This window comes from Brassica rapa, chromosome A09, assembly GCF_000309985.2.
Source record: "Brassica rapa cultivar Chiifu-401-42 chromosome A09, CAAS_Brap_v3.01, whole genome shotgun sequence".
NCBI lineage: Eukaryota > Viridiplantae > Streptophyta > Magnoliopsida > Brassicales > Brassicaceae > Brassica > Brassica rapa.
In genome coordinates this window covers 17,750,933-17,765,646 of record NC_024803.2, presented here as the reverse complement: position 1 = coordinate 17,765,646, position 14,714 = coordinate 17,750,933, and the positions used below count along the sequence as shown (strand labels likewise).

At 32.2% G+C, this 14,714-nt stretch overlaps 1 protein-coding gene across 1 annotated transcript; it reads right to left on the bottom strand.

Moving 5' to 3' along the window:
* Positions 1-11,563, bottom strand: LOC103839956 (probable WRKY transcription factor 19). The gene is made up of 4 exons (XM_009116438.3): positions 3,352-11,563; positions 1,848-2,907; positions 1,464-1,760; positions 1-1,370 (listed from the first exon to the last, which is right to left on the bottom strand). The coding sequence occupies exons 1-4, from the start codon at positions 4,170-4,172 to the stop codon at positions 645-647; spliced, it is 2,904 nt and encodes a 967-aa protein (XP_009114686.3). The 5' UTR covers positions 4,173-11,563; the 3' UTR covers positions 1-644.
* Positions 11,564-14,714: the final 3,151 nt, after the last annotated feature.

Sequence of the window (14,714 nt, the reverse complement as noted above, 5' to 3'; positions counted from 1 at the left end):
GAGGTTGGTTTGGGAAAAGAAGAAAATATGTGATGGTTTGTCCAGCTTTATCAGTGATGAATCAAGCATTATGACATATGGGCTCCCAAGAGATATGAGTGACATTGTGTATGTGTGGGATTCTCATATAAACCCGGATCGTCCGGTCAAATACTCGTTAAATACAAGGAGTTTTTGTAAGAGACATGACGGCTATTGTGTTGAATCTTCAAACACCAACGAGATGCTGCATTATGCTGCCTGGATCGAGCCGCCACAGAACAGCGGTATATATGACTTCCCCATTATAGATCCCAAATTAATTCATCTATATTTCTGTATTTTAAGATTAATTTTTCGGAAAAAAAAACTTTATACCTTGTTAGTTATGATCGATCATTAAATCCTATAAAAAAATATTCAAGAAACAAGTCCACAGCAGCATCAAATTCGAACAATATCATGAAATTATATAAGAAAGCTAAGAACACAAGTAACATAACAAACATTTACCAGATATTCACATAATGAAATATCATTCTCTACATTCAGATAAAGAATCAGACTTAGGCGGATTCAGCCCTTAGTTCTTCTCATATATTTCACATTGTAGACAACAGCAACAATCTTTGTTGTGTCAATTACAAGGAGTATAGAAGAAGGACCTAAGAGATGTGAACTTTTTTGAGCCAATCTAATCTATTCCACAGTTTCGAAAACTTCTCTGTATCAATCTGACGGAATTCAACCTTGAATCTTAGGCTCCATGCGTTGTCAGGCAATCTTACGAGGCTCTTGCATCCCACAAATCTTACTTCTTCAAGAGCAATCAGATATGAAATGGAGGAGGGTAGCTCTCTAATGGCCGTCCTGCTCAAATCCAGAGACTTTAAGCATTTCATCTTTCTAGAGAAGTCTGGAAAATACTCAAGGCTTGAGCAGCCTGACAGATTCAGCGTTTCGAGATGCTTTAACTTGCACATGCTCGTTGGAAGAATCACGAGGTGTCTGCTGTTTTCCAGGTCAAGTTTTTCAAGAAGTACCAAGTTCTTGATCGATGATGGTATTTCTCGTATCATAGTCCCACCCAAGTACAGTTCTTTCACATTTGGTGAGATCTCCGGAAAATTCTCTAGCTTCGAGCAGCCAGAAAGATTCAAGACCTCAAGAGACTCTAAATCACTTGTAGATGGTACACTCTCCAGATTCGAGCAGTCCTTCAGATTCAGAGAAACAAGCTTTTTAAGATAACAGATAGAGTGGCTAATGCTTTCCAAACTCTTGCAACCTTCAAGATCAAGAAGCTCGAGATTTTGCGCACTTGTAAGTCTTGGAAGCTTTGTTAACTGGGAGGAGTAGCTCAGTCTCATCTTTTTAAGGTTTTCCAGACTCTGTAAAAGAGAGAAACAAATATCAGCAACAACTTCATGGTTTCTCATATTTGATTGACATAGTAGTCAAGTAGTAGTAATCTTGAACGTTACCTTTTTGCCTTTCCAAAGTTTCTTCACACAACTATTTGGCATGTTAAGCTCTATGAGGTTCTTTGGATCAAAACATTGCGGCAATGAGCTTATAGGATAGTATTCCCAGTGCAGAAGCCTTAGCTTGGTCGGCAAGTATTCAAGACCTTGAGGTAAAGACACTCCATGGTTCTCTATCAACTCGGAGAAATAAAACTTTAACAGTCTAAGGTTACACATTTTGTCGAATACATTGGGACTTGCATCGAATTTCAGCTGCGACATGTCCAGGAAAAGCCCTTCAATATCTGACGTGCCCTGAAAGCAAAAACAAAAACAAAAAAAGTCAGAATAAAACTAAGTGCAGAACGTTAAAAAAGACAAAATATTGCCTTGGTTACTTACAATGTTGTCTAGGAATACGTCTCTAATATCTTCAGCATTCCACAACCTGCTGCGGTCTCCTGGCCTGTCAATAGATTCTTGGCGAACAATTTCTCGGCCTGTTGCCTGGAGGAACCAGAGCATGTCCACCGTATTGTGTGATATGGTTAACAGTGATTTGTCAACAAGGTTTTTAAACCCAATATGTGCAGAGAAACCACATCCATCAAGCAACATTGCAACGTCGTCTTTATCCATCTTTCTAAAGAAACATGCAATGTCTAAAAATATACTCTTTTCGTTTTCATCAAGCCCACAACAGCTTCTTTCGAATATACCTGGAATGTAAATGGCTGAAGATTTTTGAATTTCTTTGGATAAACTTTTCCATTCTCTGCTTAAGAACTGAAGAACCTGAGGATTTCCATTTGAGAATTTGACCAACTCAAGTGACAATGTCTTGTAAAGCTCGGGTGACAGACCACTCTGAAATATTCCGGGGTTCAGAAGATGTAGAGAGTTAGGAAATTCTAATGGCTTGACCTCATAGACATAATCGGTTTTGGATAGTATAAAAACATGTCTGTTCCTAGACGTTATGATTACTCTGCTTCTTGGACCAAAATAGCTAAGCATCTCTGCGAAGGTTTCAACATCCCTGAAATCATTCACATCGTCGAGAACTACGAGGGCACTTTTACGCTGGAGCCTGCTCCTCAAGAAACTCACTTTAATGTTTGAAGTACGTATGACATCTGGTTCTACCTCTAAAAGTTTAGACAATAGTTCCTCCCTCACAGCATCGTACCCTTTTAGCTCGACTTCTTTATGGAGATCCTTGAGGAAGACACAAGTCTCATATTGGACAGAGATTCTATGGAAAATTTCTTCAGCAATGGCTGTTTTTCCTATACCAACCGCACCCCATATACCTATGCGGCGAACATCTTGAGACTCAGTGCATAGCAGTGACAGGATCTCCTTTATCTGCATATCCATCCCAATCATATTCTTCTTTTCGTTGGAACGTAGCACGTTCAAAGCATCTCTGACAATCTCATCTATAAGTTCAGACTCGGACCTGCGATATACGAAGTATAGAGTATACGAGTCAATAATCTTCAAGAAAAAGATGAGGATGAAAGATCAAAGTTATACAACCCGAATGATTATCTATGTTGCACCGAGACGGATACGGAACAGCAAAACTAAAAGTGTTATACGGACACGGCACATATATATATATAGTATCTACAAATTTATAGCATAGAAAGTCACACTGTAAATCTCAACATAAAATAGAGCAAAGAACATATAACCGCAACCATAAAATTTAAAAACAGAACAAAGATTATATAACCACAATCAGTGATTTGTTACAAAAAAAAAAAACCCCACAATGAGTGATTATAGAGCAGTGAAAAGGCATTAGGTGGTGCACTAAATACTTTCACGAGGAAACGTTTAACACTAACAGGAACGACTAACCAAGGCTTTCAACAATTATAACCAAGGAATCACGTACTTATCTGTCAATATGTAGCCATGCATCTGAGTTATTTCCTCCAAAGCAGCCTGCAACCTTTTTGCCTCGTCTTGGTGAAAAGGTCTCCCATAATTGCGGTTACTGATCAAATCAGATGGTGATATTCCATAAAAAATAGGATAAACCACTCGAGGCTTTTTACTTTGTTGTTCAACAATGTTTAAGAGGTTGGAAGGGACGTATGTGCTGGTTAAGAATATGATCAAAACCCTACATTCTGGAACTGCGTCCACTTCATCGATGTCTTCACGGAGAGAGACCCCTCTCCGGTAGAAGGCTGCACGAAGATGGGTGATGAAATTGTCGTCGCTTATGCAACCTCTTCTGTATCTCAAAACGACATCATATTCTTTCAAGGCGGATGATGCAGCAGCAGGTGTGCTAAACTCAGAGGCAGAGTTGCTAAGGTCTGAAACAGAGTTAAGATTCCTTGTGAGTCGCCTGACGACCTTATTGAAATCATCATTGCTTATGTCACCTCTCCTGTATATAGTTACGACTTGATAACCTCTGGAGGCAGATGGTCCAAAGGCGGAAATGAATTCTAATTCCAAAACAGAGTTGTCAACCCCGGTGAGTCGGGGGACGACGCTTCTGAAATCCTTCAATGGGGTGTGTATGACCTTGGGCGAGGAGACCACCACCGGCTCTCGATGAGGAGTAGGTTTCTTAATCTTGTGGGAGTCTTTGTGGACACTGAGAGGTGAAGGACGATCACCACGGATCTGAAGCTGCCGTCTCTGCCTCATGTCGGTCGGTGTCTTGGCTAATGCTGTGTGTAGAAGAAGGGGCGTTCTCATTAGCTGTATATCCTAACAGTCTCATTATACGGACTTCTTCGAGGCAGCTCTGACCTCTTCTGTTCTCTGTGTGTTGTCAATTTCTCTCTTTTTTTTTTAATGTGGATTGAATGAATATGTTGCTTGAAGAAAAGATTTACCCCAAAATTGGTTTACTCACTGAACGATTTTGAAATTGACTAGGTCAATTTTGACTTTTATGCCAAAACCATCTTCTTATTACTACTACCACAAATTTGAAGATTGATTTTTTTATTGTTAGAGGTTAGTTTGGCACATTCATCCCCGTTTACATCCGCCTATCAAACAATTGTCAATGTTACATGAAATCGGTAGGACCAGGGAACTTTCCATTTATAGCAATGACTTGACAACACAATTAAAAGATAAATTTAGGTTGTTTTTTTATGAAGTTAAATTCCTAGTTGTGTTGTTTTAGATCTAGGTGTTGTTCGTTTGCTCACCCAGCTGATCCATCTGGCTGAAGATGCAAATCAATGTTCGTTTAGTGCATTATAATACAACATTCAGATGGATCACCCAACTGCATTTTAGAAAATCATATCAAATTCTCACTTAGATGAAAGTGAGTTTTCAAGGTGCATCAGGACGCGGATGCATCTAGTTTAGTCCAAAATGATGAGCGAAAAAAATAACATTTTAAAACCAAAAATATTAATTTCAAACCAAATTCCTATTTTTTTTTGCATACATTTCTCCGTCAAAAGCGAAAACACACATTTTCCCCAAAACCGTAAAAATGCATTGTCCGCAAAAAACGTAAAAACACACATTTTCGTAAAATGCACTTTTCAGCCAAACGTAAAACCACACTTTCCGGTCAAAACCGCAAAAACGCACTTGTCCGTCAAAACCGTAAAAATGTACTTTCCCGCTAAAATGGTAAAAAAGGATTTTCCCACCAAAACTGCAAAACGTACCAAAACCAAAAACGTACTTTCCGGCCAAAACCGCAAAAACACATTTTTTCGCCAAAACCGCAAAAGAACACTTTCCCGCCAAAACCATAAAATTCACTTTTTCATCAAAACCGTAAAAATGTATTTTCCGTCAAAACCGTAACAACACATTTTTTCATTAAAACCAGAAAAACTCATTTTTCCGCCAAAAACGTAAAAACACTATTTTTCGCCAAAAAAGTAAAAAACAAATATATTAACAAATTTAACTAGATGCAGATGGAAGTTGAAAAAATAAAAAGCAAACAAACATTTGTAGTCAGATGATTCATTTGGATGCATACACGAAATATAGAAACGAACAAGATCCATATGGAGAATAAAAGATCTAAATTGACCATTTGGTTGCATCTTTCAGATGTACAAATGAACATGGCCCTGATGGTTTAAAAAGACCGAAACGTTTGTCATTCATTCAGCTGAAATTTAAGCCACCCCTTTGAGAAATCTATAAACAAGAAACCATTTGACAATTTAAAAGCACTGGAAATTTTCTGGAAAGTCAGAGTCAAATACGTTCTTTTGTTGAATTAAGTATTGGCTTAAACCATAAAGATTGAAACTTTTGAGAAATCTGATTTTTTTTTAAAGTAATACCCACATACAAATATATAAACTTTATCAAAGTGTGAACAGTCTTTGATACAACATTCAAAATTAAGATTTTTATATAAAAAAAGCTAAAACTTTTTCCTGTAAAATGTCGATAAATTACAAGTAAAACCCAGAAAGAAAATCCAAACTTTGACACAATCTTTAACAGAATGTGAATACTAATTATATATAATTCTATTGGTAAACTAAAACTTAGATCTTTAACTCACTGGAATTAAATGTTAGATCATCTCCAATCCCACTTTTTTTTCACTTTTTACTTCATTTTGAAGTGAGATTTGCTCCAACCTTACTTCATGTTTTGCTTCAAAATGAAGCCGTGAATAGTGTTGCTTCAAAATTAAAAATTTACTGTGCATATCTTCATTTTTTAAGAAGAAATTTTTATATTGTGAATTGATCCTTAATTTTTACTGATTCTTATCTTTTGCCAAAATAAAGTATATACGTTAATATTATCCAATCGATTTCAAAATTTTGACTATTATTTTCATATAATCAGATGTTTATATTGAAAACCATATGAATATTCATTTTTAAGAATTTTTAACTCGATTAAAAAGAATCCAAGATAAATAATCTCATCTCTTAATTCTAAATACTTTTGTTAATCACTTGTAGAAAAAATTATATATATGGTTCTCTTTTACAAACTATGATATTATATATATGTTTCTCTTTTACAAAATATGATATTTTGTGTTTTGTTTATTCATGTTATGTAATAAACTCATTATAGTGGATAGTGTTTAATTTATATTAAATAATAATTATGTTGGATTATTGGTAAAATAAAATAGTTAAGTAAAATTAGTAAAAATGAAAAGTATAAAGTTTTATTAGTAATTAATGATAACGGAGAGATGAAATATACTTAGAATATTCTCTTTTTTTTTAGCAACCATACTTAGAATATTATTTTTTAGAATAAAAAAATGGAGCAAACTATTGGAGTGAATGTTGTTTCTTTTTTTTTTTTTGAAGAAAATAAACTTTTGAAAATAAAAATGAAGCCAAACCATTGAAGATGCTCTTATAATAAATAAATAAATAAATAAATAATCCTTTTTAAAAATGTGGATAAATGTACGAGCAGAATCCAAACGGTTCAAACTTTAATTAAACAACTTCAGAATCTTAAATCCCACAGAATCTTAAATTGATTGGAAAATGATGTTCAAACTTTAATTGTAAATCCAAAAGCAGAAATAAAAGATCTAGAAAAAGAAAGAAAGAAGAAGAAACTAAACCTGTTGAGGAACACCAAGTAGAGAAGCGGTAATGTAGGTAACTTCGAAGTTATAGAAAAACATATGGATCAGCACTTCAGCAGCGAAGCAGAAACTTAAGTTCTTCACCAAGAACATAAGAAGCAAGATCTTGAAAGAATCCATTCTCTTTTCTTTGCTTTTCTTGAGCACCAATGAATAATGTTGTTTTAATTATTTTTAAACAGTTATGTTTGTTTCTGACATTAACGGGAATTGAATTGTATAACCTTCAAACAAATTATAATTCATTGTATGACAAAAAAACCTAGCTTGTAAATATGTATTGTGTCTTTTGTATAATAATACCACAATACCCTTACATACAACCGGTGAAATCTGCACAAAAAAAAACTATTAAATTAATAATTTGTAACTGTAAAAAGTAAAACGTAGGTTTTCATTACTCACACATTTTTTTTGAATTGAATTTCTTTTCACCAAAAGAACAATCAATTGTTTTAAAGAAAAGACAACGATGAAGTCATAGACGGTGAGCACACGCAACAACACTTTCATTTTTTTTCCTTTTTTTTCTTAGATAAATTGATTCTCACAATCATGCTTTTGTTTTCATACTCTGTTTTCATTTCTGTTTTTGTTTTACAGATCCAATGGTAAAAAAAAAAGACAACGATGAAAGCATGGTCGGTGAGCACACAACACAACTCTTTCATTTTTTTTTTCTTTTTTTTTCTTAAATCAATTGATTCTCACATTCATGTTTTCGTTTCCATACTCTGTTTTCGTTTATGTTCTTGTTTTACAGATCCAGTGGTGAAGAACAACGATGACGAGTCGGTAAAAGCATCGTCGTGTCGGGAATAAGAGAGGAGATGAAGACGATCTCTATATGGTGGTGAAGAATAATAATGGTGAACGAAATGAATGTGTATCAGCCTAGCTAAAAAAAGAACTAAAGAAGATGAACTCAACATCTATACTATATTCGGTGAAATGAATAGTATAGTATATATTCTTAAGATAGCTACCTATATACGGTTACCGTACTATTTGAGACATATCTCTATACTACTCCTTAAAAATGTAATAATATGTCATGTTTTTAATTTTGATAGGTCTCTTCTTTGTCATTTTGTGTGATTGATTGTAATATGAAATTCATTTTTGAGTGTTGGATAAATTTGATTATTTGAAACATTCGTTTACTATACTACTTAGACTATATGGAATATAAGATATGCAACATGCTAACCAATTAAATGTGCTTTCAAGTGTTTAATATTGGAAAACAATTTATATATTTTATTTGGGTTTATAGGTTCCTGCCTAGGGTTTAGATTTACTAATAAAGGTTTGGGTATAGTAAACCATATTATATACATTCTATTTGGGTTTATACTTCCTTGATTAGGGTTTAGCTTAATCTATTTATTTAGGTTTAGGGTTAAGTAATTAGGATTTAGAGTTTAGAGTTTAGTATTTAGTATAGTTTAATATTACATAATATTATGCACTATTTTAAGATTTTAATATTTGGGTTAGGGTTTAAATTTGGGTTTAGGGTTTAAATTTGGATTTATGGTTTAGTTATTCTGGGTTTAGGGTTTAGTAATTGGAAGGTAGGGGTTGAGGTTGGAGTCAACATAACTTCTTACATGGAGGCATATACAATTCATAATTTTACCAATATATACTATACTATTGATTTTGTTCCATTTTATCTGAGCTTAGGGTTTATATTTGTATTTAAAATTTATATTTAGGTTTAGAATTTAGTGATTAGGGTTAAGTATTTAGAGTAGAGATGTAATTGGTGTTCTATATTATTTTGTTAATAAGTAGTTAATGGAATACCGTTTACTGCAGGGATGTTTTATTTTTGTCCACTTATTAAATTGAACACAGTGAAAATGAAACGTATGCGGTTATTTAGTACGTGACATAGAATGTGTATCTTTCCTTTTAAGATAATAGTTCGTGGTAAGTAATGGTCATACATGTTGTCAATATCATCTCACCAAACCAAGCGCTCGTAGCTTGGTGGTAAAGGAGGTACAGCTGTACTGTCCGCCACCCGGGTTCGAGTCTTGACCACAACAGATTTAACATCCTTTCCGTTGGGGCGCTGGACCCCTTTCGGGGGGATAGTTGGGAATGTGGCTGCCCAGATACCAGAGTTATCAAAAAAAAAAATATATATCATCTCACCATCTCTCCTTTACCGGTTACTTGTAAGTCCAAGGAGTAAAACATACTCAAATCAAACTTAATTGTTAGATACTTAATTCTGTCAAAATCAATGTTCTACACTCAATTTTTATTTCAAACTTAGTTATTTCACAAATTCATCCTATGTTTAAATCTCTCTTTATGTGAATTTACATTATTATTAGATTCGTGAAAAAAGAGAATGAGAGAGGGAGAAACTAGATGATATAAAGAGAACTCATAAAGAGACGACCACATATAGATAGAGAACTGCTATAATTAATTAATTATTTATATTCATATTATTTTTGGTAGTTATTAAATGTTTTACGAGAAAATGCTGCACAACACGCCTAAAAGAACTTACCAAGGCTGTGACTGTATAGCTAGTAAAATATTTGAGGAAAAAACAATTTTAAGCTGAATTACTCTAGAATAAAAAAATCATATCAAAATCATTTTAGTTCAGTGAGAGGAAATGATTTTTAGTGGATTTGTAGAACAAGATATTCCTCTCATTTTTATAAGAGTAAAAGTTTTACTCTAGTTACCTCTATTTTTTTTTCATTTTTTATTCATTACCTCTAATTTTAATTATTCCAAATTACTCCAATTACACTGATCACACTCCTAATATGAGATTTAAAAATAATGAATCTGGGTTAAAATGATATCATTAAATGAATGAATGTAATCATAGGTATGCACATTTTGGATATCGGTCTAGTTCTATTCATTTTATTGTCAATCTTAAAGTAAAAAAATATACTTGCTCAATATTTTTACTAGTTTTGTATCATGTATTTGACTTTGGGGATCCAACGGAAAGTAAATTCAGGTTTTCAGGTAAGAGTATGTGAGGATCCATAGATTCTTATAATCCCTACAACACCATCCTGCCTAATGTTTTAGTAGTACATCCAAGGATGACAGTGAGTGAATTCATACATGGAGAGCCTAAAGAGTGAAATGTATATACGCTGGAGAACCTAGTTGCTCCAAAAGGATATATAAGTCATTCACAGTTTGTCCATTAAATAATTCAATAGAAATGACAAGTTTTGTTGGGGTTACACAAAAAATGGGCAATACTGAATGTTATTGGCAGATTGATTTACTTTAGTTTTTCCATGTTGTACAACATGCAGTTTAATAACTCAGAAATGGTGCTAGGTAAACAGTTAGATGATTAGTATCAAGAAAAGCTCATTGTTCTTTTGTTTACTGTTTTATTTGCTATGTATTATTTTTTATTTTCCCACGGATAGACCCTCTCCTGGGCATTCAAATGAGCCGAAAGCAATAGCCCATATCCGTGTGGCCAGCGGGGTTCGAACCAGGGTTCGCCGTATTGGATTAAACCCAATACGGCGAACCCTGGTTCGAACCCCGCTGGCCACACGGATATGGGCTATTGCTTTCGGCTCATTTGAATGCCCAGGAGAGGGTCTATCCGTGGGCTGTACCTCCACCCGGGGGTTAGGTCTGTGTCTTTAATAGACCCGGGTTTAACCCTTTTCATTTACAAAAAAAAAAAAATATACTCGCTGATTATGGGTTTCCATAGTTTTTTTTTACTCTTAGACTAAACTTGGTACCATGAAAGAGAGAATAATTCGTAAGGTTCACCTTTTTGGCTTAATTTGATGAAACATCTAATATATCGTAAATGAATCTTTTTTGTTTTATGAATTTTTTTCTTTATTCTTAAAATCTATTTACTTTTTACTATGTATTCTTAATTGCTAAATCAATATATGTCAATAGAATGATTGATGTACAAAATTTAGTAAATTGAAAATAGAGTACTGATTATAAAGTATTTATTAAGTAATTAAATATTTTAATATATTTTATCTAAATATGAAGAAGGTGAAAAATATAAACCATTTATTAATTTTTAAAAAATTATGAGATTTGTAAAATTTATAGGCTTTGCTGAGTTGGCTCTCTAAGAAAAGAAATAAACTAATTTTATTACAATAACATATATACTTATTAATAAAAAATTATCACTACCATAAAGTAACTATATATTATGATATTTAAAATTGATATTTTGCTACCATGTCAAGTGTCTCCTAACTGAATTAGGAAATCCATTTTTACTTTTCAATTCAAAAAAAAATATTTCACTACCATTTCAAGTGTCTCCTAATTGAGTTATATGTTTGACCAAAATTGCTGATAAGAACTTTGAAACGTATCTTATAATATAGTCATTGTTATCTTTACATTCTATATATTTGGATAGCTTCCCTTAACTAGCATAAAAAATCACTATAAAACCAAACAATGGAAAGGGACAAATTAAATAAAACTACATAAGAATTAAAACGAAAAGTGAGAGAGAAAAAAGATGCAAATGTTGAAAGGTGGTATTATGATATTAATCATAACTCTAAGCTTGCTCCAAATGATATCATCAGTGGATGTTATTCGTGAAGATTTATTTTCTTTTGGGATTAAGAAAGCGGCTCCGTCAGGTCCTAATTCTAAACACAATTCTCACCATTCACTAGCACATAAGCCCCAAATGACATCATCAGTGGATGTTTTTCGTCAAGATTTATTTTCTTTTGGGATTAAGAGAACGGTTCCAGCAGGTCCTAATGCTAAACACAATTCTTATCATTCACTAGCACATCGTCATTTGATTGAAGCCAAAGGAAAGATCCCAAGAGGAAGTTTCAATCCTATACAAAAAAATGCTCCTCATTACTAGGAGATTGTCATTAAAAAGGTTTTGATCCCAAGAGTAAACTTCATATATGAAAATAGTTTACTCAGTCAACGTATTAGTATTTTTAAAAATAATTGTATTCCTATTTTAATAAATATTATTCTTATAATTTTTATTCACCTATGGATATTTTTCTCTCTTATATATGTTAGCAAAATGAAAATACAACATCTCGACTTAGACCAGCGTAAATAAAATCCAAGCACTAAAATGAGAACTCAAACATATATAAGAGTACTTAAACCATTGTAATCCAACATCTCCGTGGAAAGAATCTTCCAAACTGCCAGTCGTTCTTAATTTCAACCGGCATTATAATTTTATATATCAGAAAATTTTGTCACAACCATAAAGTAATTAGATATTATGATATCTAAAATTATATTTTGCTATCATGTCAAGTGTCTCCGAACTGAATTAGGAAACCCGTTGTTAATTAGAATTTCAAAAAAAATGGTATATATATATATATATATATATATATATATTCACTACCATTTCAAGTTCTCCTAATTGAGTCTATGTTTGACCAAAAGCTAAATTCTGATAAGAACTCTAAAACATATCTTAGAATATAGTCATTGTTATCTCTACATTCTTTATATTTGGATAGCTTCCCTTAACTAGCATAAAAATCCCTATAAAACAAAACAATGGAAAAAGAGGAACAAAATAAAGCTAAAGAAGAAACCAAAACGGAGAGAGATAGAGAGAGAGATGCAGATGTTGAAAGGTGGTATTATGATATTAATCATAATACTAAGCGTGCTCCAAATGACATCATCAGCGGCTGTTGTTCATGAAGATATTTTCTATTGGGATTAAGAGAACGATTCCAGCCTTCCAGGAGGTCCCAACCCTGAACATAATCCTCATTATGTATACTTAGCACATAGTCATTTGATTGAATTCAATGGAAAGATCCCGCGAGAGAGTTTCAATCCTGTACAAGAAAATGCTAGTACTAAGCCATCGTCATTTGAATGAGTGGAGAGAAAAGTTTCAAAAGGTTTTGATCCCAATAATAAACTTCATATATGAAATAGCTCCCTCAATTAATACCTATTAGTATTTAACAAAATAATTGTATTTCTATTTGAATAAACCTTATTCTTATAATTTTTATTCACTGATGAATATTTTGTTTCTCTTATAGTAGAAAAACTAGGTAATAACCCGCGCTTTGCACGAGATGTGATTAGTTTCGTTATTTTTAATAAAAAGACATTAAATCTGTTTAATCTGGATATTGGTTCGGTTTAAAGTTTTTTTTTTAGTTTTTAATCTTCTAAAATATAACTATTATTTTAAATTAATATTCATTTTAGTTTATTTGGTTAAAATGTTTGTTTTTTTTTTTGGTTTTCCCGGTAACAACCAAAAAATAATATTATTTATTTATTTTTATGTTATGAATTTTAGATAGTCGTCATGTTGAACCAATAGTTTCATATCATAGTTTATAAACAGATAATAGTTTCAGAAAAAGAAAAGAAAATTATTAAGACAAATCATTTCATTACAATTTGGTAGGTAGTGAAAGAAGCATTAAGAAAAAATATTTCAACTTTCAGAAAAGTTAGATACTTCGGTTGGGTAAATACTTAGTTACAAGTTGCTCACAACAAGGTGCACATGTATGTGTATGTAAAAAGTATATAAAAATAATTGATACATATATAAAGATATTGTTAATTAATATTAAATGACATTTTTGTTCAAAATAATACATGAAAGATAAAATTAATTTAAAATAAAAAAGGCCTTGACATTAGTCATTTTTTACATAAAAAATAAATAAAATTGTATCCGTAGATAAGGGTAGGCACATATCGAATATCTGGGTATTTGGAAGCATTCGTGTCGACTCGATATTTAGCCACCTAGATATTCGGTGACTCGGATATCCAGAATGTTTTAGAATTTTTAAAAATATCCGATTTGATCTGTAAATAAAATAAAATTTTAAAAATAATTGAAAAAATTAATAATAACATTTTATTACAAAAATAAAACATTATTTAACTTTTTAAATTCTAGTACCAAATATAATATATTTAATTAATAAAAATGTTGTACAACTGATATAAAGTATAATATATGTAACATATATATATATATAATTCTTTACATATATGTATATATGTGCATATAACAGATCGAATTAGATATTTGTTCCTAAAAATATTGGTAATTGTGATTTGCTTTTTTTTTGGATATTGTATTTTAGTATTTGATTTGTTTCGTAGAGTTACGGATATCCAGATTTTTTGGTTCAAATCAAAACGGATAACGAATCGAATCAAAATTTATGAATATTTTTCAAATTTATCCGTAAACAATAAATAATTTGGCTTTTGATTGGTTATTTATTTTTATTCAAACCGAAAAATCTAGAGTTTTATTGGAACCATGTATGTGAGTTTTATATTCAAAAAACGTAAAATACATAGTATAAACACATTTATGAATATAGTGTAAACGCGTTAGCATACTTATTATCAAATCATTGTGAGGTTACTACGTGTCAATTGTAGTGTGAATGCATTTATTACAATGTTTTTCTCTCGTTATATAAGAGATGAGAACACAACATCTCGACTTAGCCCAGCTTAAGAAAAAAAAAAGTCTAAACACTAAAAAAATGAGAATTCAACATACTTAAAATTACTTAGACCATTGTAATCCAACATCTCGGTGGAAAGAATCTTTCAAGCTGCCAGTCGATCTTAAATTTCAAACGGCATCAAAATTTTAAATATCA

Excerpts from the sequence above, each read along its gene's own strand:
- LOC103839956 (XM_009116438.3), bottom strand. The coding sequence starts at position 4,172 with ATGAGAACGCCCCTTCTTCTACACACAGCATTAGCCAAGACACCGACC. Across the intron at positions 2,908-3,351 it reads GGCTACATATTGACAGATAA|GTCCGAGTCTGAACTTATAG; the intron begins GTACGTGATTCC and ends CGTATATCGCAG. Across the intron at positions 1,761-1,847 it reads ACGTATTCCTAGACAACATT|GGCACGTCAGATATTGAAGG; the intron begins GTAAGTAACCAA and ends TTTTGCTTTCAG.